This window comes from Vidua macroura, chromosome 6, assembly GCF_024509145.1.
Source record: "Vidua macroura isolate BioBank_ID:100142 chromosome 6, ASM2450914v1, whole genome shotgun sequence".
NCBI classification, from domain to species: Eukaryota; Metazoa; Chordata; class Aves; order Passeriformes; family Viduidae; genus Vidua; species Vidua macroura.
Window position 1 is genome coordinate 43,849,132 of NC_071576.1, and position 25,719 is coordinate 43,874,850.

Sequence of the window (25,719 nt, forward strand, 5' to 3'; positions counted from 1 at the left end):
TATATTCTATATGTGTCAGATTGAGTCATCAGTGTCACACTGATGATAGAGGAGCTGTGATGTTTATATATCTTCATTGGCATGGTGGCATTAACATGCAAGGATGATGTAGTGAATCCTGAGGACAAACTTGTCCTCTAGGAATATATCAGCTCTTTTTCCTTCCAGAGTCTCCTTATGAAGGACTAGCAACCATGATGTTGGGTGCAACAGATTTTTTGTCTCATTCTTTTCCTCACTTGAGCTAATTCAGGTGTTCATTGTAGTTTTGTCACTTACCCACCAGCTTCCTCAGCTTCAGTGGATGCAAATGTCAGCATGGACTCTATCAAAACTGTTCTGAGCTAGAGCATCAGCCAGGTATGTAGGTAGGCTAATTAACAGAGAGACAAAAGCTGCAAGAAAGGGTTTCATGGGGCTACATTGCAAACTGGGGAGAAGCAATTAACTACAACTTTCCTGGGGGTACTCTGAGCCTAGACAATACTCCAGTATAGTCATAACTCTTTACAACCATTGTGTGGCTGTCCCAGTATTTTGTACACTGCCTTGTAAGAAAGAGTGTATCTTCCTAAGCCATCCTGCCGTCTCCTGGTGTTATTTCTACATATATTTTCTTCAAATGTCTCTTGAAGGTCCTTCACACAACTTTTTTTTCTTCTTTTTCTCCCCAGGGTGTGGGCAGGTTCTTCAGGCTTCTAGAGGTCAGATTTTGCTGGAGGGTTACCCACTGAATGCACGATGTGAATGGACTATCCATGTTCAAGCTGGATTTAACATTGAGTTAAGGTGGGTCCTACTGACTTTTAGCCAGCACTGATTTCAGGTGGGCATTGGGGTATGTGGGTAACCAAGAGTCAATGAGGGTCAGCAGCTGTGAGCCCTGGGGCAGTGAAGGTATAGCAACCACTTTGCATTTGGTATCACAGCTCTTTCCCCTGGTTTGGCTTGTGATGGACAGGCTCTGGACAGATCAGTGTAGTTCTTTCAATTCCCATTTAGGGCAGATGGATGCTGAGGAGAGTTTCTCAGGCATTGGGCACAATGTGTCTCTTTAGATGTGTTTTCAGGACCTTGACAGCAAAGCACCCAATATTTTCTGAACTAAGCTGTAACAGGCTGAACTAAGACATTCTTTGAAGAAAAGATGTAAGAATGTTTTAATATAATGTCTCATGCAAGGAGAGAGTTGCCCATGAGTCCTACCTTGCATTTAGCCTTCATTTTCCCTCTCTCTTTTTTTTTTTTTTTTTTCACTCTTTTCACCAACCTTGTTTTCTGTCAGCCTCAGTTATTCCTCTCACCATTCCTATGCCTGGAGGATGTGATTAGTTTTCCTACAAGTCAGAGTCACAGAATCACAGAATTAACTAGGTTGGAAAAGACCTTTGAGAAGATCAAGTCCAACCTGTGACCTAACACCACCTTATCAGCTAAACCATGGTACTCAGTGCCACATCCAGTCTTTTTTTAAACACCTTCAGGGATGGTGACTCCACCACCTCCCTGAGCAGCCCATTCCAATGCCCCATCACTCTTTCAGTGATTAATTTTTTTCCTAATGTCTAACCTAAACTTTCACTCACACAGCCTGAGTCCTATTGTCCTGTCATTGCTCTTCTGGGCTGTGTATGCTTAGACCTGTTAACCAAACCCTAAGGACTCATGCTCACAGTTCCTGCCTAGTGCAGGAGAGCCACTTCTTGGGGTAATTAATAATGTTTTCAAATGTGCACAGCAGAGTGCTCACACATGCAGCAGGAAGTATGGCAGGGGATGGTATTCGAAACACACTAGCTAATATAATAAAAAGAATAGCTTAGCCCTTCACATCAATATTTCACTGACTTTGGAGCCCAGGCAAAAGAACTATGACAGATACATAGTTAAAATACGTTTAAACAGTTTAAATATGTTTGAAGAGAAACTTAATGGGAGGAAGAACAACAAATCAGTTGAAAAGAAGAGCTTGTGGTTTTCCCACATTAATGCACTTTTTCCAGACCTGCAAATGCAAGCCTCTTGTGTAGTTATGAGCTGCTATTGCCAAGATAGCATTGTGCAGAAGACACAGGAAGAATGCTGTGAGGAAGAGTTTTCTGTCCACATGACACAACTTTGCATCAGTGTCAGTCAGCATGGATTATACCTGCCTTCTTTTTAAGAGATATGGTTGGTGAGGTGTATGATTTGCATAGCACAAGCTTAGGGAGGTGTTTTTCTACATTTCTGAAAAGGGCTTTGTCAATTGGAAGGCTTAAAAAGTGCTTCAAGAGCTACAGGTGTCATCCTGTCTTCATTGTTGTGGGGATGGATGTGAGAGTGGAAATGGATCCTGTGCATGCACATTAACTCTTGAATGCATCTATCTCTGGACGAAGTGTTAACAGCCAGATGGCATCAGGCGCAAGATGCAAGAAAGGGACCAAAGGTTATTTTAACAAAGAACACTATATTGAAGAGCAGCAATTGCTGTAGCTGCACAAAGGAGACTCTAATCTGTTTTAAAAGCAGTAGAATGGGGAATGCTGTAGTTAACAGATGTACTAACTCTTTGGAGAAATCAGACTTCCACTCTAGACCCTGAGGGCCACCCACATACAGACTAGGAAGATGTGCCACATGAGATCCATACAGTTCATGGTATGGTTCACAGTTCACTGTTCAACTTTGCTGTTACAGAAGATGGAAAACTTTAAAACAAGAGTGCCTTTCTCTTCCTCGCTATGTCCATCTTTCCTGCAATCAAATAAGCATAATATTAGGTATCACCTTGATGTGAAATAATGTTACATTTCAGCTCCAAGGTCAAGGTCTCCAAGAGGGAAGCCTGAACTACCAAACTTCTGTCATCATCATCTAATTTATCTGAGCTGGGTAGTGTTGGAGAATCCTAAAGCCCTTTGCCTAGCCTGATGATAAGCCTAATGTCTGAATGCCCAGAAATCTCAGCAAATGACATGGCACTCCCAGTGAAAGATCAGAAGCTCTCCTTAATGTCCACACTTAACCCTGCCACCCTGCAAGTCCTGCAGGAGGCATAGAGGAAACCTTCTTGGCAAAGATGGAACAGGAGGTCCCTACAGAAAGTAACCCTGTAGTGTGTTCTGAGTCAGTTGACATCTTCAAGGTGCACCACCTCAGAGCTGTCCATTGAGGTACTTCAGCACATTTAACCTAAAACTTCATCTTTAGGCTACTCCTACACAGAAGGACAGGTTCACCTAAACTAACCAACAGAGCTTGCCTCCTGTGTCTGCCCTCCACGTTTCCTTCACTGTATTTTCATATAAACGTGCTGATCCCCTCTGTGAGTGGTAACTGCTTAGAGCTGTAATGCACAGCCAACACTGTGCTGAATCAGCACAACTGCCTACAAAAGAACTCCTTTTTTCATTCTCTCTGTGCACAAATGCTGTTTGCTGCCACCCTGGCTTGCAAGGGCAGGGATGGGGACAGCGTAATACAGAATGCGAACAAAGGGGTTGTCTTTGCTTACATAGGGCAGGAAGAGTAAAATTCCCAGGAGCACAGACAAATCTTCCCTTGCTTTAAGCTGTGCTATGCAGTCCTTTGGGGCTCAGTAGAGCTGTTTTGATAATAGTGTCCATGTTGTGGTGGTAGTTTGTTTTCTCTGTGTTTTTTGCCAGCCTAGGGGTTTTTTTTGAGTTGTGATGTATAGGCTCCCTCAGCCTGAGAATGTCAAGGATGTCATATGACAGTGGAAGTAGCTCACAACTTTCAATTCTTTTCTTTAGTGCCTCAGCAGAGATGAAGTTTTAAATATGTCCTTTGGCTAGAAGCTTTCTTCAGAGGGGTTGGTCAATATATGCCCACTGCAGCCACTGATGAAATCAAGACAATACTTTTCATTCAATTTTGTATCTGATGACCTGTAGCACAAAAATAGCATACTTAGTTTTATAATATCCAAGAGAATTATGATATAATTATGCTTTCACTGGTGAGGAAACTGAGGTCTGTTGAATTGTGTGTACCTGAAGCTTAAACAGCAATACACCTCAGAGTCTGTAAAGGGTTCTGTCAGCTGGGCCCTAGCCAAGAGGTTTTTAAAAGCTTTGGCAGGTTTCCTGACCTGCCAGTTCTGCATCTCAGTCACAGGATCCCATGCTGTCAGTACAGTGTATGTGCTTCTTTGCCAAGTTAAATAAAATGCAAGTCAGAACCCTTATGCCTTTCACATTTTCCACTCTGTTTTCATCATTTTTTAAAACAGAGAAAGCAAACAATTAAAACCAGTATTCTGTGTATGGTTCTTTCATTCTCTGTGCGTATGTCTTGATATTCTTTGTTCAGGGACACATATCAAGACACAGTTTACATCTATAAATAATACTGCTCCCAGTACATGGTGGGCATTCCAGAAATTTTCCTTCTGTGCTTGCACACATACTTAATTTTAATCCGAAATGTACCAGTTCAGAAAACCAGAAAGTATTTTTAGGATTGGGTCAGGATAAACTGTAGCCTGATAAGTGTGACAAAGATGAATGGTTAATTTATATTGCTCTGTAACTTCCATAAGGGTAAATCCCTGGGGTATGTTTCACCAGTGAAAGAATGTTTTGAAAATGCAGTGTATAACCTGACACATACGAGGATGTCTCTGACAGACCTGACAGAACTAGAATTAAACTCATGCATTTTATGCAAAGCAAAGTTGAATTATCTCTCTCTAATGCATATTTAAAGCAGATGTTGTTTTTTTCCTTCTACATTCCATCAGATGATTAAAAAATTGAGGGGCTCTGCTCCATTGGTGTGGCTTCCTAAAACTTCTCAGTTATTTTTCTGTAGGTAGCGTACTCCTGATGTTCAAAAATCAGCCATATGACCTGAACAAAGGTGACTGAGTGAAGAGGCCTCTTAAGTCATCTCATGAGTTGTCAAAGGAAGGTGGAGGAACATGGAGGCCTCCTTAACATGGGCACCCGAGTCTCAAGATGAGAAGAGTATGAAACAGGCTCCAGAATTCTCTTCCCTTCAGACTGTGAGGTCCAGGAGCAGATCCAAAATTTGTCTCACCTCTTTGGTGTGAAAATGCAGTCTTTGCAAACCACTAGGCCCACACTGGAATAGGCAATGTGGGAGATACAGCCTAATCCTAAATACACATCTGCAGTGTTAGGAGTCTTCAGGAAGATCAAGTACATAATGAGTTTCATTTATAAAATATCCTGCTGAACAGTTAGCAGCACGGCCTCTCCCAGGCCCATTTCTTCTCCTTTTCCTGCTGTACCAAGGCTGAGTCCAGCCCCCTGACTATTGCACATTTTCCAGAGGCACTTAGTGTTGCTCCTTCTGTTTCTCGTTCATATTCTGGTGGGGCGCTTTGGCTCTGTGCCCACCTGAATTCCAATGGCAGCATATAGCATGGCTGTTAATGAACAAAAGCCTTGCACAGCGGCTGGATCGAAGCTAGGAAAGGACAGACATTGTGGGAAAAGGCTTTAAGTATTTCCCTTCTGCACTAATTCCTGTGCCTTATTTCTGCTCTCAAAAGACGGGCAAGTGCCACACATTGGGGATTTACTGCCATTTTGCTTTCTAATGCAAAACATGCTGTAGTATTTTGATTCCGTTTCTGTGGTTGTTTCTGCTTCTGTAACATCCCCAAGCTTTCTTTGTATCCCTAATTGCTGACTTCTGAACATCACAATGTAAACAACTTTTGAACCTTGTTATTTTATACTGCAACTTTCAGTACTTAGAGCTTTATTTAGGGCAATTAGAATAATTTTTAGCAAACAACAACAGTAGAAATATGCCCCCTGCAGTGCCTGAGCCTGGATGAAAGTTCTGTTGTTGTATTATGGTTAGGGACCTGATGCACGTGTATAGACTGTATGACTTCAGTTTAGACTTCACTGTTCTGATACTTGTATGTTCTCATGGAGCAACTGTATAGAGCTGAGCCAGCTTCTAAGTGTCATGATGCAAAAATTGAGATGAGTGAGGGGTCTTTGTGTGGTTAGGGACTTGTTGATTCACTGAGGGGGGTAGGCCCTAAATACCTAAATGCCCAAATAAATAGTATTTAGGGTACACAGGTAAGCAGTCTGACTGTTTGTCCTTGTTCCCCAAGATTTTCCATGCTGAGCCTGGAGTTTGACTATATGTGCCAGTACGACTATGTGGAGATTCGTGACGGGGACAATTTGGACAGTCGAATAATAAAGAAATTCTGTGGAAATGAGAGGCCACCTCCCATCCAAAGCACTGGGTCTTCACTCCATGTCCTCTTCCAGTCCGATGGATCCAAGAACTTTGATGGATTTCATGCTGTCTTTGAAGAAATTACAGGTAACATAGTCTAAAAGTAGAACAGGCCACTCATTCTCATTAATTCAATTTCACTAATCTCTTTCCCTGTTTTGCTTCATTAAAAACTTTCATGCTGTGTTGCCAACAGCAACTTACATAAAGTCAGTGTGGGGAAGATTCAAAAGCTGTCAGATGGCATGTGAATGTGAGGCTCTTCTAAAAAAGACTGAATTCCTTCTACTTGTGTGAAGAACAAGCACATCAGCCAGCAGAGAAAAGCTGCTGTTTTGTGTGAATTTTTTGTTTGAATTGAAGAATTAAGAGCACAGAGGAATTAGAGGAAGGGGCATGTGTATCTGCAGTGGCAGAATTGCTCAATGCTGTATGCAGGAGCAGAATCATTGTCTCAAGCAGCAAAAACCTGATGCAAAGTCTCATAGTGAAAGTGCCCTGACAGAACTCTTGTGTTGGCTCATGGACCATTAGGAGTTAAAAAACTCAACCAACCAACCAAGACCAAAACAAACAAAATATCCCCAAGTGTGTACAAAGAACGTATTATTTTCTTTAAGAAAAAAGATGAAGAGGCGTTTCCTATTCTGTGATGATCTCAGTGTTGCGAATGACAGAAGTGGGGCTCCAGAATTACTGGTTTTGTTACTACTCAGTGCTTCAGTCCCCTACCTTGTTTTCCATAGTTTCAAAATAGCACTGAAAGTGTAGCTGGCTTATCATTTTCCCATTGGATTTGTGGCCGCCTCCACACTCATCCTGGGTCTTCTTTGATTAGCTATGTAAGGAATTTTGGTCAAATCTATCTACAGAACTCCTGGCACAGAAGGCTAATCAGACTGTGCTGCTTTGCCATAGATAAACCCTGCAGTATCTATGACTCACCATAACTTGCCTTCTGTACACCCTGGTGACCCACATTTCATGAGGTCATCCAGGGTATATCTGGCTCAGGAAATTTAGTTAGTTTATATAATCCTAGATACACAAACCTAGCTCTTAACAATGATCAGAGGTGTATTTAGCAATCTGGAATGTTCATACTTCTGGATGTAGCACCTATGCCATTTCTCAGCCTGCCCTGTTCTTCAAATGTCACCTTTAGTACCTGTTAGCAGGAGCAGTTAGCTATTGATAGTTTGCCTGGGCTTACAGCAGGAGAGGTGATATAGAGCAAATGAGTGTGGTGTGGGCTATGTTGCATAAGGGCTGCCTACACACAAGGAACTAACATTTTCCATATGGTGCAAGCTGAATTGGTTCTGTTTTCTCTGCCCAGCAGGGAACACTCGGTATTTAAATATTGTTGAGCACTTTATTTCCGCCCCATTCTGAGTGGTAATTATTCTGAGGCTGTGAGGCTGCAAGTGTGGTAATCCACACAGAGCACATTGTAAAGGGCTTCTCAGAGTTTTTGAGGAGCTCTATTTGTGCACTTTATTATGAGGCTGTTCTGGTCTAATGTGTAATGCAGTGAAAGGCTTTTCAAACACTCCCAGTGTCTTTTAATGTGAAGCACTAACCTGGCCAGCAGGACCATTTAAGGGAAGAATAGAGTGTGCATGGGGCAGCATAGAATTGAAAGTGGGGGCAGCACAGATCGAAAGCTCTGGCAGCACATTGAAAACTTAAGCATTTGCCCTGAAATTTCTCTCTGTGCACAGCACTGTGGAAGAGCCAAGGTCCCCAGAACAGATTTCACAGGGCTTACTAAAGCAATTCCCTATGCTGCAGGTGAGAGCAGCAACAACAGAGATGCTGACAGGATGTGGAATAGGACCTGAAGGTGATCTGGTATCCCCAGCACCTTAGTGGTGTAGTGGAAAGGACTGAAGAAGTTTGTCAAAAGTGAATTCCTTCTTTTTCTGCCTCCTCTTCCTGTGAGCTCTGTACTGGCTTAGAAGCCATAGTTTGCTGAAGCAGGGACACTGACTGCACAGAGATCACTGGTTCAAATTCCAGAAAGGTCTTGATTGATACAAAATAAGCTGCAAAGCCTATATCTCCTTTAGGAAAGGCCACTGTGTGTATAGTTATTAAAGGATGAAACCACACAACCTGCTGTGCTGCCTAGTCTGGAAGCAGGTGCTAGGTCCCATCCCGTGCCAAGTGTGAAATGGGAACCAGTAATTGGCATGAGTGACTAGAAGTCACTGAACAGAATTCAGATGAGAAGCATGGGAGGCCAGATGGGGAGCTATCAGAGTCTCTTATGCATTAGACATATGCTGGATCCAGTTAGATGAAAGCCAGTTACTGACTTTCAACAGTGCTTTCCTTTCTGTGCACCCAAGCTAGTGGCTTTGAACATTTATAATATTGTCCCTTGTTGTTTGACTTAAGCCAGAAAATCAAGACTCCTTAAAACAGAAAAAAAATATTTAGTGGTTTTTAGTATCAGGCATTTTCAAGGACAGTGTCTGACACTTATTCTTTTTCACTTGACTTGCTTACTTTTCCAGAATCAGGAGACAAAGCTGGGACAAAGACAAAGATAAAAGTTCACTAGCTTTAACCAGTGACTACAAAATATCATTCTGTAAGGAGTCTTCTACTTCTCCTTCCCTTTCTCAGTGATATTTTACATTAGTTGTATACAGTACAATTGCCACATATATATTTTCTTTTAACAAATGAATTACTGTCCTTATTTAGGCCTTAATCTTCAATGAGACATGGAAGATATTCATTGCCTGGCCAAGTATAAATTGCTCTTACATCACCACATGAAGCCTCCAGAGAAATCTATATGTGGCATCTATATATTTCTTACCTCATGCCATCTGGATAATAAGAAACTTCTCTGAGAGAAGCTGCTCTGAGGTCGGTCCATATGGTGGCAGTGACAGATCCTGGCACATGGGGGCTTTTCCTGAGGTGGGAGATACCTGAGCAGCTTGTGGGAGGTACTGAGGAGATCTGCACAGTGTCAGAACAAGCACCCTTCTGTACCCCTATGCCTTTCAGAGCAGCCCAGGGTGCAGCCAGGGTGTGCTGCAATTCATGGCACCCTGGGAGCACAGGGAGGGCAAGGTCCTGCTGCAGCTGCAGAGCAGAGCCCAGGCAGGGGTCAGCACCCCCTGGGAGGGAATGCAGCCGTGGTGTCCCCTCAGCAGGAGCCATGTACTCTGAACACACCAGGAAGGAGGTGATGACCCAGGCAGGGCTGCCACATAACCATGGAGCCATGCAGCTCTTGCTGCAGGGAGGGCCAGAGCCTGTCTCTTTTGTCTCAGTCATTGCTGACAACCTCTCTTCCCACACTCCTTGAGCAGAGGGACTGCACGGCAAGGACTGGGGCAGCAAAGTCCTTCCCACCATAAGAGATGATCAGTGTTGTTCCTGAGGAACCTCAACATACATGAGTCTATGGGACCTGATGACATACACCCCAGAGTCCTGAAGGAGTTGGCTGATGTAGTTGCCAAGTCACTTTTCATGATATTTGAAAAGTTGTGGCAGTTAGGTAAAGTCCTTGGTGACTGGAAAAGAAGTAAAAATGCCCCCATTTTTAAAAAGGGATAGAAATGAGTCAGAAATTACTCAGAAGGGGTCAGAAATTACTGACCTGTCAACCTCACCTCTGTGCCTGAGCAGTTCATTGAACAGATCCTCCTAAAAGCTGTGCTAAGGCACATGGAGGACAAGGGAGGTGATTCAGGACAGTCAAAGTAGCTTAACCAAGAGCAAGTTCTGCCTGACCAATCTAGTGGCTTTCTGCAGTGGAGGGACTACACCAGTACACAAGGGAAGGGCTACAGATGTCATGTCTATGGACTTTCATCAGGCCTTTGGGCATGGCCACAACATCCTTCTGGCTAAACTGGAGACAGATTGATTTGATGGGTGAACTGTTCAGTGGATGAGCAATTGATTGGATGGTCAGATCTAGAGGATGGTGGTCAACAGCTCAATGCCCCAGTGGACATCAGTGACAAGTGGTGTCCGTCAGGGGGCCATATTGTGGTTTGGATTTTTTATGATAACACACTAATGTTTTAGTGATTGCTAAGTAGTGCTTACTCTAAATCAAGGACTTTTTAGTTTCTCTTGCTCTGCCAGTGAGGAGTTGCACAAGAAGCTGGGAGGGAGCATGGCCAGAACAGCTGACCCAAACTGGCCAAAGTGATATGCCATACCACAATAGCTCTATTGACTTGTCTCCTCTTAGACCAGGCACCAAAAAATGTGTGTGTGTGTTATTACACAATGGAATTTGCTGGTATTTAATGCACAGTTACATATTCTGATATTAAATTATGCTAGTGTATACAGTTTGATATGTGTCTCTGTTGGATTGTGGTACGCAAGAGTTTCCCAGGGACAAAGCAACTCCCAAAATCTAAACCAACAAGATCCAAGAGACAAAGAAACCCACAAAAACCATGGATCCCATAATTCATCCCTAAACTCTGGGTTGAATGGCAGGAAAAATGTAGATTGCTATTAGCCTTCTTTAATTTAGTCTAAGCTCTAAACATTAATTGAACTTGATGTCAATTATTTTTGTTCCATAAATCTTTCTCACCACTTGACTGCAGTTAAAGGAAAATGGTAAAAGTAATGAATGCTGGGAAAATAACTGCTTATCCTTATTAGATCCCTCCTCTAGCAACTAAGGGCAGAATGGCATGCATCAGGTCCTTTACTGTGTCTTTCTAACTTCTAACCAAAATATGTAATTTACCCCAAGACACAACCACCATGAGGAAAAACAGGTAGGTTTCTCATCCAATGAGAGACCATGAGCCTTCTTGCTTTTCTTTTACAGCTTGTTCTTCATCTCCATGTCTTCATGATGGGACATGCATTCTGGACAAAAGCAGCACCTACAAGTGTGCCTGTCTGGCTGGCTATACAGGGAATCGCTGTGAAAACTGTGAGTACAGGCACTGTGTGCATGACCAGCCTCCAGAGTTGTGACTGATGCATTAATTGTAAGGAGTGTCGTTGGTGTGTAGGTTTGGTCAGTCATGGAGCCAGAGAATGCACTGAACTTCTTGTGGCATTTTTAAAGACATGTTTCTTGCAGTTCATGATGATTTCTACTCAGTCATTCTAGAGCTTTATGTCAATGTGTAAAAAGGTAAAACAGACTTGGAGCTGGCAAACTGCACACAAGAAATCTTTGTAGTGGATTAGCCTTATCAGACAGAAGTATCCCTGCCTGCTGCTTTCCACTATGTGCATCAGCTGTTCTCTACTGAAAACACATTCCCCAGCTGAGCCCTGTGCTTAATGCTCTAGACTGAATTAGTCATAGGAAATTAATCTTTCCTCACAGTCACCTGGAAAGTAGAATTCTGGCACCATGAATGAAAGAGACTTGGGATCAAAACAAATGGAAAAGGGTAGATTCTCTTCATATCTGTACCTATAGTCATACACCTGGTTTTGTCCTGACAAGTGAATTGTAAAATTATTGTATTCAAATCAATTGTCTGTTCCAGTGATTTACTTCTTCATGCACAAGAAAATCTTCCTCTAACAGGGCTCAAAAGAGCATGGGGAGTAAGAATTTTGCAATATATGCCATGATAAAAGCTGTATCATCTCTACTAGCTGAAAGGAGCATTCTGCAAAATAAAGTTATTGAGCTAGAGCTGATCCTGGAAGATTTCACTGATGGTGGTGATCATATTTGGCCCAAGACAGAAAGTATGGCTTACTCTGTCCTGCTGTGGCATTCCTCTGGCCATAAGGCACACAATGTCTTGCTTGCTAGCAGAGTTTTCATGTCAGAGGAACCAATACACACCAAACCTAATTTCAAAATTTTTCCCCACATATGCCATTGTTAGGAGTGGATTTATCTCCTGGAATTTCTTTTATTTCATCGGGGGAGTCAAATCATAGTGGCATGATACCTTCTTTGATGAATCATTTTGAGGTAAAAGACCTTTCAATTTCTACAGATCCAGAAGTAGCTCAGACGTGAGGAGAGATTGTTTCATATTTTCCATAAACCTGAAAAAATTTTCTGAACAGATTGCACAGATTCCTGGTATGTTTTCTGTAGGGAAGAGGTTGCTAAAAATTGGAGGTTCCTGACCTCAAGACTAAGTGTCTGGCTCTTCTGCTAACAGCCTCTTTCCTGTGAGTAGTTGTTTAGCAGGTCATTTAGGGACTGGAAACTCCTGAGCTCTTTGCAACTGCTCAGCAAGATTAGTTCTGCTCCTTTAGAATGGAGTGAGGGAAAAAAAAAAAAAAAAAAAAAAGGAAAGATTCCAGAAAGTTGTCTGATTCAGAACCAACCAAAATTTCAAATAATTATATTTCCACCAAACCTCAGCCCTAGTTTTGGCAGGCTCTGCAGAACAGGCAAGGCGAGGAATGAAGCTCATATTATGTTACTGACTTTCTTTTGTAATTCCAGTGTAGAAGCTTCACCCGTGCTACCCACAGAGCAAACAACAGGGCAGATAGTTGATAAAAAATGGGATGGGATTTCTGTCACTGTAAGCAATGAAAGGTACAGGTACTAACAGGATGAAAGAGAGGAGACACTTAAACATATATGCAGTAAGATTTTTAGCTTGATGGGAATCTTGTCATTTGATTTGCTTGAAAGAACAATTTCGGTGGATAAAATTCTGTTACATTATGATGTTTGTGGTTGTATATTTGCCTTTTGCTCATGCTAGGCATAATATTGTTTTTCAGCACCTATATTACTGTCTTCTATGTGAATAGCAAACTTCACAGTTGGAAAACATAATGGAAAATCTTTTTTCTCTCTGGCTTCAAGTAGTTTTTTTTCTTAAGATATTTCCTTCAGTTTTGCCAAAATGCATCCTAAGTATTTTCCAATGTATGGGGAGAAAAGTCAGAAAATTAAAGTTTGATTTGGTTTTTTAAGAACAAAAGGAAGAACTGGGAAAAATATGGCTGTAAATCTTTAAAAGCTAATTGTAGTTTCCTGAACAGCCTTTTAGTTTAAATGTTAGAGATTGTCTCTTCCTCAGAATCTTTCTTTCTATTAGATCTTTCAGCAAAAGTGCTGTCTTGTTAGGTAAAGCCAAGGGAAATAAATTTATTTCTGCAGAAAACTGTCATAAAATAGTCACTTTTGGAGTATTGAATATGACTTTGGACACTATAAGACTGACTTTTTTTCAGTCTGGTTTTCCTGCAGTCAGGTGCAATCCCATTAAAGTTAATGGATGAAAAATAGGTATAAGAGAGAAGAAAATTAGAGCCCCTTAATGTTAAGTGCATGTAGAAGCTCTGAGGTGGTGCAACAGAAGGTACCCAGAGATATATGAGGGTTTTAAAGAAATCCAAGGGACATAGTTCAGACAAAGAGAGATTGTGGGGTTATCTGATTGAGGAATAAGTTAAGGCCAAATTAAACAAATTTACCAGTGAGTATTTTGTGACAGAATCAGAAATTTTTTTAGTCCCTTAAAATCCCAATGCAGCTCTATCTTTTTGGTGTTACCAAATTTAATTTTAAATATGTGGAATCTCTATTGGAATTATGGAAATCACCTTAATGAGATAAACCACAGGGAACTTATTGTTTCCTCTGTTAAATTAAATTCCATCTATTTAGCAGGATGATCAACATTGGTCAAGCTGCTTTTTTGGAATCATATTTAACCCTAATTGCTCTGTCACTTACAATTTGCAATATTAATAAAATAATCCAAGGTACAGGTTACTTACAACTAGCAGTCTCTTTTATCTTCTACTATAGCAGCCAAGAAATTAACATTTTGTTTACAATTAGAAGGGCTAATATAGTGATTTAAAGGTTTCATCAGCATGGAATGAAATGTAGGCATTTATCTTTCTGACAGCTGCTAATATATTTCAGTCAATCCTGTTTCAGGGCAACAAATATTTTATATAAATATGTCTGATTTCACTCCCGAGACTGTTAAAAAAAATGTATATGAAATTGTAAAACAAATGCTGACCTTCTATCTTCTGACCCAAAACACAATCAAGACAAATCGTAAGGACAGCACAAAATACCTTCTTAAAGATAAATATGCTTTGCTATCATGATACAGTAGGTAGAGAAAACTAACTCCTGTTTTAAATACTTGGGCTTCTTTCTGACCTTAAAGTGAATTTGCAGTATACCTACATACCCTTCCCAGTGACCCCTTAGCCATGCTGACATGATTGAGAGCAAACTCAGGCTTTTCTCTTTGACCTTTGTATATTCTAATGCTGTCAGAGGCATTAGGAACCCACAGAATAAGATAATCTTGTTCTCCTAGCGTACACATACACTGAAAAAAACCAGCAACTTCATCAAAAGATGCAGGGGAAAAGTAAGAAACTGACTAGTACACAACCTGCCAGCACTGACTAGTGCACTGCTCTAGTGTCAGAATGTCCATGACTCTCTGCAGTGTGACAACTACTTGTTCAACTCAAAACTAAGAAAGGTCTTTTCCAAAGTCTCCCTGTTGAGTTTGCCTGCTGAGGGTGCAGCTGTAGAGACAGTATTGCTGGTACCCCATAGCAAATGCTCTTGCCCTCTGCTTGTCCTCCTCCTAGAACAGGCTGTTCTGACTCAAGAGTCCTCCCAGGGCTTGCTGGCCCCAAAGCAAGCGACCTTGACCTCATCCTGCCCAGAAATTTCCTGTTACCTTTATTTCAAACAAAGCTAGGCGAACTGGAGTTCCTACGCAAATAAGAAGAGCTTCACTGAATGGGGAATTCAGGGCTGAGATCTGATTTCCATTTTTATTCTGTTTCTTGCTCCTGTCTGCCAAGTAGGAGAGATTTCTTCTGCATCCTAATGAAGAGTCTAATCCAACTGACAAAACTGTATAAACTAACTCCTTGCTGTAGCCTTTGATGTTGCTAGGGTTGGCCTTACTGTGTGCCAACAGGCCTCTGAATATAGCTTTCAGGCCTTTCCCCACAGCTGATACAATCCACTTCCATCCTTTTTGGCCCCATACATCTGTGACTTGGGCTGGTTTTGGGGATGCACTCATCCTATCAGAGCCTCCTTATATCTAAAATAGGGAGGAAGCATTAACATCCCACCAACCACACCTCACCCCCTGTTCTGCTGTGGGAGAAGGAGCCCAGCTGTCAGTCCTTGGCATAAGCTAGACAGAGTTTGAAACCCAGCAGAGCTTAGGAGGAGGTACTGGGGAGACGTTCTGGGCATTGAACCTAGTGTTCTTATCTAACCTTGGATATGTAATGCAGAGTTTTCTAATAGCATGCTTGGAGGTTTTTTTTTAAATTTTGTCAGAAAGATTCTCAGTAATAGATTTCAAGAAGTGCCATAATCACTGTGTAAGAGTATAATTACATTATATCACTGTATAATCACTGTGCCTTTTGCAGCTCACATGTGTTACACCTTACCTATACTGCATGATTACAATGGAGACTATCAAGTATAATTAAATAAATGCCCCTGAGTCCTTTCTTGCAACATTGTCCTGGAAATCAGTCCTATTCCAGCTAGGGAAAATGTTCCAAATAGAAATATGACTTTTAATTTGCCGGCTCCTGGGACTGCCATTGTGTCTAGTTTTGTTTTTGTTTGGTTTTTTTTTGGTTGGTTGGTTGGTTGGTTTTTGGTGGTTTTTTTGTTTGTTTGTTTGTTTGTTTTTTGTTTGTTTGTTGGGCTTTGCTTGAATTTTCCAGTGGAAAATGGCTTGTTACAGATTTTTTTAAAGGGACAGAGTTCTTCCTCGCTTGTGTCAAGGTCACTTTTTTAGGGTGGCTATGTCAAAGATATGAGACATTGACATTTCCACTCCTCCATGACATTTCCACTGTCCTTCCTAATGGCACATGTGTATGGGATGGGAAATAAAAACCCTGCTCTTGCTGTTGAAGGACATATATACCTGGAGCTGCTAAGGAGTAGAGGCTAGTGGCTTTTTTCTCACTGTTACAATCCAAGGGCTCACCTGCCTTGAGACCCACCCAAAAACCTTTCACTCAGTGTGGCAGTTCTTGGGTTTTGAAGATCCATTAGGGGCTACAGGCTGAAGTTTAACACAGCACCACCCTTTAGCCTGTCATGTAGCAGCTCTGTAGTGTGATCACAGAATGGTCTCAGAGGTGGCTGTTTTCCAGAACTTTCCTGGAACTGCCTCTGAGAGGCAACATAATATAGAGAGGATTTTAGTAAGTCACTTCAGGGTTCAGTTCTGGTAGCATAATGACCTCTCTTGTTTTTCTGAGCTGATCAGAAGGACATTGTGATGCTGTGTAGATGTTTGCTAGGATGTTAGCAAACATACATCCTGCCTCACAACATACCCAGTGCCCCGCAGTACACTCCTTTCCAGGAAAATCATGTGTTTACAAGGCAACCTGTAGTGGTTAGTGCCTAGTGCAGGAATTTGAAGGGCTTGGGTTGAGATGGAGGTAGAGATTTCTGCTCCCCGTTTTCACTTTAGTACATTTCCTGTAGATTTCTCCCTTGATTAGAAGGATGTTGGAAATGCTCACAGAGAAACTGCCAAACCACAAAACACTATGTGTGGTGCTTTAACATAACCTAACATCAGTTCTGGGTTGTCTTAATTCACTGAGCAATAAACTAAAGCTGTGCAGCTTGTGTTACACAAACAACCAAGATGACTCATAGGAGGACAGAAACACCTAAGAGAAAAATGATGTTGATGGCTGAGGATGGATATTGCTACAAACATCTGAAGCAGCCACTAAACAACAGCTGCTGTAAATCAACCTGCAAAAACCTGGTCCCTAGGACTGGCCTTTCCCTCGATTCTATCAGTAAGAATGTTGGATTGGGTAAGTCATACACTCTCTGGGAGGAAGGTGCTCATACCACTTACCAGTGTTTGATCTCATAATGCTTTTATAGTGTCTTGAAACTCCAGTTGAGTAAGTGTCACTGACAGCAAGGCTGAAAGAGACAGAACATCTGCTTTACTGACAACTCCTCTTGTCGCTTTTGTTATTTCCTCTGTGTCAATTAACTAGACAATTCTTTTAGTTTTTCAGAAAGTGAAACATATCTGGTAAAACCCCATGGTATTCTGCCCAGAGCATAGCCCCAGGCATAGCCAACACCCAAATAAATGAGAAAATGTCTCTTTGTAAATGTAATCTATCCAAGGATAGGCCTGCCATAGGAAAAGAAGTGTATTTCTAAACTACATTAAATATATTCATAGCAGTCTCTACTTACCCACACCAAAACACAATATTGAACTTTTTCCTCAGCCTGCTAAGACATCTTAGAGATAAAACCATCCATAGGATTCTCCCTGGTATGACTTGGCATGTGGAACAATGAATCAGTGTCAGGAGGACAAGTTGGACCAAGCTATATCTCAGGTATTTTTGCCACACTGGATGGGACAAAGATACTTTTGCTGTCATTTCACCACTGAATCACTTGGGAGGATGAGTCTTTCTGAAAAGCCTCCTCTAATGCATAGCATAAACCAGCTCTTCAGCACAGAATGACTGCCTGCAGCCAAAAAACCAGTCTGCATCATTGGCACACTTCAAGCTCACCCCCACCTTTTGCAAAGGTCACAGAATAGGGGGGCTGGAATACAGTTGTTAAGTTGCTGATGGAGATGCTTTCTGCCTCTGAGCTGAGTGTGAGGAGATGTAACTTTTGGGTTTTCTGGAGTTAGAAGAACTGAGAGAAGGGCCCAGAGCAGATGATGGATTTGGGATCTCTGCCTGCATCAACCATTCATCATTGTTGGTCAGCTAGCCTCTCTCACCTACTTCCCCATTACTGGAGCCCTAGAAAAACAAAATACACAACTTCTAAAAATACTCTAATAGTTTAGAAAAAAGCATTGATCTTCTGAACCAATGAGTGAATACTACACCTCTTTTTAGAGTTCCACAAATCATCTCAGAAAAAAGGACTTAAACCTCTATCTCAAATTCCCAAAGCTGGTATTTTACATTAAACTATTCTCTGATTTCTACACTTAAACTGCTTGAATGACCCCTGTCAGATAACCCTCGCACAAGTTCCAAAACAACAAATAAAGTTAGTAACAGCCCCCAGTAAAACCATCCCCAAGAATAAAACATAGCTCCAGCACTAAAATCTGATTGAACAGAAAGCATATCCCACTATCAACAGCAGCCACCCCAAACTATCAGCATTCAGTAAACTCCCCCAAAAACTATCTCCAAGAACTAAAACAAGTCCCACACCATAACAACCAACCCCCCACAAGTGTCTGAAAAGGATCTGCCACTAAAGACAAAGTATAAACATAATCCACTGACATTCCACCCAAATAAACCATAAACAGCACCACAGACATAAAGGAGACCCCCAAACTCAACAACCACCAACACCCTGCAATAGATGCCAACACCAAACCTACCTCTCCAGAATACAGTGATGGGTTAGATGCAACTGCTAAAACACTCCCAAAACAAAGCACAGCCCTAAGAAAAGTACAAAATAGATCATAATTGTTCCTGCTTGGCCTCTCTTCAGTGTCTGTGGCCTGAAAACACGTAGTCGTAAGCTTCAATTGCAGGAACCCTCCCAAAATACAACTTTGCTTTTTCTTTCTTCCCCCTTCTGCCCTTCTGTTCAGTCCTCTCTGAAGACTGCTGGTACACTGTACTTCTGGGGTGCAAGCATACAGACTGCAGCTCTTGCAGTGCTTTGGGGTAACCTTAAAACTACTGTGAAAGTTTGCTGAAATGATCAGCATTCTTCAATGCTTACAGTTTTGTTCTTTCCCTTTTCCCCCAAGTTCATTAAAAGGTTTTGTTCTTCCTTGAGGATTATACGTTCAAACATCTCTGAGGCAACTACCTCACACACTTCCCTTCATGGGAATCATTGCATTGTCTTCCATGCTGTTTGCTGGTGATGCAAAACACTGCCAAGGCAGAATGGCCCAGGAGGCGGGAATGATGACAAAATTGACCAGGCAGAATCCCACTTGTTCTTTCTTACGACTCCCACTTTCCTCTTTGGTTTCTTCAAGAGCACAGAAACAGCATTTCACAGCCAATCAAATTGCCCTGCTACTTCCTTAGTACTCTTCTGCTTTTCAGTTCCCTTCATTTTCTTTTCCCTATACACTCATCTCAATGCTTGGTAATTTCCATCTCTTTTTCTAAAATGGCCAATGCCAGGTCTTCCTTCCTATATGAAATTCAGCTCAGATCCCTGCAAAAGGCTGAATGAAATATTCTGTCATCTATGCCAAGGTAAATCTATATCATTATATATTGTTCTCTTGTTTCAGTTAACGTGCATTTAGAACCTTTTTCTTAGCAATATGCATTTGTTCAGAGTGCCTTTTTCACCCAGTATTGCTTGGGCTTGTCCCTGTTTATTTGGAAAGATGACACCTCCACAATGAAACACCTCAGGATTATTTACTCTCTCATTTGTAATTTGATATAACAATGAGCATACCTGCTTCTTTCTTGCCCTATAATCTTTCCCCTGAGCAGACAGTGCTCTCCCATGCAGGATGATATTGTGATTTTTTCCAAGGGAAACATTAGAGAACTTATGATAAATATTAGTTATTGCTACTGATAGAGAAAATGAATGTTGAGGATTGTTAGGATTTCATTCACTCCAGTATCCCATGCACAAACAGGTCCAGTTGTATAATTAAAAAAGCCATCCAAGTACCGGAAAGGTTGTATCCAGAGACACAGCCTTCTAAGGGCTAAGAACAATGCTGATAAAGATCAAGTGGCTAATTGTAAGCAACAGCCTCCAAATTGCCTCCGGATGAATAAATCACAGTGAGTGATCCAAGCGTATTTTCTCATGGATACAGTCTCATTCACAGAGGCAGGGAGCTAGAAAACATCAGGGGCGACTTCCAATTGGCTGGAAGGGAATGAAAAGATTTGGATTTCAGTAGGGATTACATCATAATTTTGTGTAATTATTCCTAGCTGGTGGAACTACTGCAAAAGCAAAGAGGCCCAAAGAACAGGACTGGAAACCTATTCTCTGGTTCTTGGAGCTGGTTGATCAGCTGCTCTTGTTATGATTTCCTTTGACGTTTCCAAGATTAATGTGAGGACTGGCAAAATACGAGAGGTGATCTGAACCTCCAGGACTCTTTCATGGGGAATAAATTAAGGCCAAAGACATTTGTAATGAATAGCCTGTCCCAGCACTTCTGCATGAGCTGTGTCTGGAGCTGGGCATGGAGCTGGGAAGTTGTGTCCTGGGACATCACAAGAGGCATGAAGAAGATTAGAGTGTTTCCTCTCTTTTGAAACACAAGTGACTGAGGGCAGAGATAGTTTATCAAAAGTCTTCCCTTGCAAAAAATGTAAATGGAGGCTACTGTAATGCACGCGCACACTTTTGGGGAAAAATTGTTACTCTTTCAGGACTCATATTTGATACTGAAGGCAAAGTTCCTGAGGGATAATGGATCTTTTAGCTATTTCAATCACCATGACATGAGCACTTCTGTGGAGCTTAGCCTTGGCTAAGTGCTTGTGGTAACACAGAGGCTTGAGGTACCTCTGAGACCCCTGCCTAAAGCCTCACCCACTCATTGCTGAGTCTGTGGTGACTGGTGTGACCAAGTAGAGCAGAGCTCCTTTGATATGTGGCTGTAGCTGTTCAGATATCACTGCCATCACTCTGAACACCTTTTTACCACATTAGTTTCCTATACAAGATCTACTGTGGTGTTTCCAATAATTTGCTCTCTGCTATGAGAGTCTTGCTTTAAAAAAATTAGTTTTAAATCCAAACCTCAGCACTCTTGGCTTTCTTTGTTCACCCCCTTCTAATTTCTGGTTCTAAAAGTTGCAGCCACATTCTTTTTTCATCTAAAGTGCAGAGCCTGTCAGCTCCAAAAATTAAAAGTTTTGAGTGGAATCAAAGAAGACAAGCAAGCATTCTAGTCATCACCAGCCCCCTCAGACACAGCCTGTGGAAACACACCACCCCCAGAAAGCATTTTCTTCAGAGTCCTGACCAAGACCACCTGTCCTCCAAAGCTGTTCAGCTCCCAGCAGTCTTCTCCTGCTGTGGGGAAGAATGAAGATCACATTGCAAAGCTAATGCCATCGAGCCTCTCTGGCTCCCATTCACATCCAGCTCTTGCCAGAATCTGGAGCAGAACAGCTGGGCTCCTTCGTGTGGATTCTTAGTCATCAGTGCTCTCCAAGTGTAGGAGAGGTGGGATGTTCAGAGAGGTGGTGAAAGAATGTTAGTTTCTTGTGGATATTCTCAGCTCAGTCAGAGAGAAAGAGAAAGGTTTTCTAACCAGGCAAGAGCCTGGGAAACAGTTGGGAAAGAATGTAAATAATTCTCTAATCTATCTTGTTATTCACATTGTTTATGGATATGCTCTGCCACTGTGTGTCATTCACTGCACACCAATGGTGTGACATGTTTTTACTCTAAGACCAATGAAATTAGTCTTCTCGAAGTTCTCTATATATAGAGTGGTGCATTTGAAATAAATCAGAGCTCATTTTCTTAGCCTTCTGATCTGGAGTTCTCTGTTCCCGTCCTGCTCAACAGTGTCAGTTTCTTTATGCTGGATCCTGCAGTGTTTGTTCCATTTATTCAGGAAATGTTGAGCTGAGAGTTGTTCTTGAGAACAGCATCAGAAGATGCCAGGCTCTTTCCTGAGTGTAAGTACCATCACTGTGAGTTGAGCTCCTTGTAGAAACAAAGCCTGTGCTGAAACAATTGTAGGCTCAGAGAGAATGTCAGCAGTGTCACAGAGAGGACATTCCCACCACAGTTTACACACTTTGTTCTCTGAGGCACTAGAGGACCTCACAAACCCTATGTTGATATTGGCAGACTTATGATATGCCCATGATCCCAGAGTGCAGAGTATCTTGAAGGCAGACAGGAGCCAGACAAGAACACTGGGACTCCCAAAGAATCAGTCTGGAGTCCTGGTTCCTGCCTCATTCTGTGTGTGACCTAATACAAAAAGGTCTCTAATGAGCAGAGAAGAGTGCACAGCCACACGGCCTCACGATGGCAGGATGGCCTGACACCTCACAGTGTAGATTATTTTATCAAATCCATTGCCAAACTCATATGCTGGTTTGAAAGCCCTGTGCACTGCTTATGAGAAGCAGTAGAAAAGCAGGTCTGAACACTCTGAGCCATGGGCTCCATCACCTCATTCCCTCTTGGAGGATACAGCCATTCTAAAAATATTTTGACAGCCAATGTCTTTATGCTTTTGGCTAAAGTTAGTCTCTGTGGGCTTCTGTGTTAGACATTAACCATCTCTGGCTGCTATGCCAAGCTGCAAAAGGAAGATGTCTCTGGAGAACCATCTGAGTCCTCCTCCAGGGCAGTTCTCTGCCAACAAACCTTGTGAGAACCTGGGGTGTCCTCACCTTGTGGATGCATGCTGGGGAGAGAAGGGATAAGCATAGGAATTCATGGTATCAGAGATTTGGACTGACATCAGAGACATGGACCAGCAGAGCTCATGGGCCAACATTAGCTCATGGGCCAAATAAGCTCTGTTATGAGTGAAGACTACAGATTTCTAAGAATTCAGAAGAGCTCTTTACACATGGGGCTTTGCAAGGGGAATCACAATACCCAGCACTAGCTGCTGAGCTGCTCATGGCTGGGTCCCTCCTTAACTCATATGCTTTGTGTTCAGACACTCTGAACTATCTGCTCCCATATGGCTCCATCACCTTTGGACAAAACCCTGCTGCTGAGAATAGTATGTCAATTACACAATGGTATAATAATTACTACTGATTTCTGCACAAAGTCAGGTCAGTTTAAGTGTAAATGTAGTAAGAATGTCAGGAGATGTCAGGACTGTTCCTAGCTCTGCCAGTCACTCACTACTTGCCTTCAGGTTAATCACTTGATAACTCCATACTGTAGCTTCCCCAGTAGTAAAATGCAGATATGCTAATGTCATTGAAAATTTGCAAAAACAGATATTACTGTTATGTAATGATACTCAAGTAATCAGGCTTGCCCTCTAAACAAAACTTAAACCAAGGAAAAGAATTTGATCAAATCAAACTTACAGTCAAAATGGCAAACATGATGGGATTTACCACTATTGACTTTAGCAGGCTTGGCTGTAGGCAGCCTTTGCAAATATCAGTGAGCTGTATGAAGTGCATGTAGGTGGAGCTGGCTGGGAGTTTTCTCTTATAATGGTTTCATAGCAGTAAATTTCAAAGACATTTGTATTTTCTGCTGGATTTTTCCTTTAATTTTTGTTTTCTTAATCACAGAGAGGAAAAAAAAAAATCACTTCCACATACTCTGCATTTTGTGCTCCCTCCAGCAACAGGATCCTGGAGCCATGTTTCTCAGGCTTCTAGCTCCAGAGCACTTGTTGGCCACTGCTGTGAAACCATGAAAATCCAAATCTCAGATCCAAATCCTGATGCACAGGATCCCTGTGCAGGCGTTTTTTTGGCTTGGGGGCTGCTGTAACTTTTAGCAGCATTCAGAGTCATGACAGCACTCACTGGGGAACAGAATGTAATTTAGGCAGACAAAATGTCCTCTTTTTGAGGATAGTTATTTATTTTTTTTTCAGTTTCAGTCTATCAAGCTTTCTCTGACAGTCATTAGACTGGTTTGGGTAGCATGGTGGCCCCAGGGGTTCCAAAATAAGTCCAGAACTCTCTTTTTCTACAGAAAAATGCTAGGATTACTAACAGCAGAAGCTGCTCTTATTCCCCTGCTGGTTACCAAGTGCAGTTTCTGTGACCATTTTCAGTGTTTGGCCTCCTGAGCACACCAGCACAGCTTATGCAAAAGCAACATTACAAGCATCTAGAAGAGCTTTGTGGCCCCCAACACAAGAAGGATGTGGACATGTTAGAACAAGTCCAGAGGAGGGCCAGGAAAAGGATCAGAGGGCTGGTGCACCTCTCCTATGAGAACAAGCTGAAAGACCTGGGGTTGTTCAGCCTGGAGAAGAGAAGGCTCTGGAAAGATCTTTTAGCAGCTTTCCAGCACAAGGGCAAGTGAGAGGACAAGGGCGAATGGCTTTAAGCAGAAGGAAGGTAGATTTAGGTTAGATATCAAGAAGGAATTCTTTACTGTGAGGGTGGTGAGGCACTGGCACAGATTGACCAGAGAAGCTGTGGATGCCCCATCCTTGGAAGTGTTCAAGGCCAGGCTGGATGGGGCTTTGAGCAATCTGGTCTAATGGCAGGTACCCTGCCCATGGCAGGGAGGTTGGAGCTAGATGATCTTTAAGATCACTTCCAACCCAAACCATACAATGATTCTATAAAAAATGTTCAGAGCTATGCTACATAGGCAAACTGTGCTATATGCATTAGCATGGGTCAACCTGAAAGCCAAACTCTGGCTTGGGAATATGCAAGTAGCAATATTAAAAAATTTTGTAAGCAAATTAAGAACAAAATTCCATGCACGCTCTTGCACCTAATTTCAGGGAGGGACAAAAAGGGAAATATAAACCTTTTATTAGTACCAGCAATGAGAAATGAGATTTATTTCAGGCATGCAATATATTATTGAAAGGTTGTGCAGAATATAGAGATAATAAATGATATGTATGTAGGGGTATATATTATTTAACAAAGTGGGTGAGAGGAAGGCAGCAGAAAAAAATAGTGTTCATTTAATGAAGAGACTCTGGGACAAAAGCAAATGATAATTCCATCAGGCAGGATTTGAAGGATATTGGAGAGAGAAAAGTGTAGCTCAAGAGATCATCTAATTTATCTTACTGGTGATAAAATGAGCCCAAAGACTATTTCTAAATGGCAGATAATTCTGATTGAAGGAATGTCTCTTACATATATTTTAAAAGGGAGAGGAATTTGTACTGTTATTATTAATAATAGAATATTTTACTTAAAAATTCAGGAACTTACTGTTCCTCTAGTCAAGTTTTTCTCAGACTGAGGAAAGTTATCCATGAAATGCGAAGCCAATGTAATGTTTCATATGGCACAGAAATTGTTTTCTTTTTCCCAAGAGACCAAAGTAGGAGGCAAGAAGTAGAATAAGTTTTATCAGCAATGTATGAGTTTGTGATATAAACACTTGAGGCAGCTCTGTTTTGTATTATCTAACAACTGAGCATTTCTACCAGAGAAGCCTATAACCATCCTCTCATATACCTTCCTACTTTGCTCTCTTATGAACTGTATCAAGCCAAAATTCACCTCAAACCCTAAAGTGGCAAAGGTTACCTACATGACTGTATAGATTAATTGTGGAACTTCCCAGGAACAATGCTGTGTAGCAAAAAAAGGAAAAAATTAAACAAAAATCTCTCTGCTCATGATGTGTTTGCTGGTGTTGCTCTGTTTCCTACATTTCTGTTCCATTTTTTTAGCTGAAGTTTCAGTTTTCAAATGACAAGACTTATAAAATTTCTACTTAAATCCTACTATGCCTTTCCAACATTTGTCAAGGAGACTTTTATAAATTTCTTTTTGAGTAAGAATTATCCTGTTCCTAATTTTATCCTTCTTGAA

General features: G+C 41.6%; 1 protein-coding gene across 2 annotated transcripts in view; it reads left to right on the plus strand.

Annotated features, from left to right (window-relative positions):
* PAMR1 (peptidase domain containing associated with muscle regeneration 1) overlaps nt 1–25,719 on the plus strand; it is a 55,902-nt gene that overhangs the window by 14,823 nt on the left and 15,360 nt on the right. For both annotated transcript variants that reach the window (XM_053981456.1, XM_053981457.1), the window contains exons 4-6: nt 675–789; nt 6,107–6,324; nt 11,069–11,176. In XM_053981456.1, the coding sequence (XP_053837431.1) occupies nt 675–789; nt 6,107–6,324; nt 11,069–11,176 (441 nt within the window). The remainder of the gene's footprint in view (nt 1–674; nt 790–6,106; nt 6,325–11,068; nt 11,177–25,719) is intronic.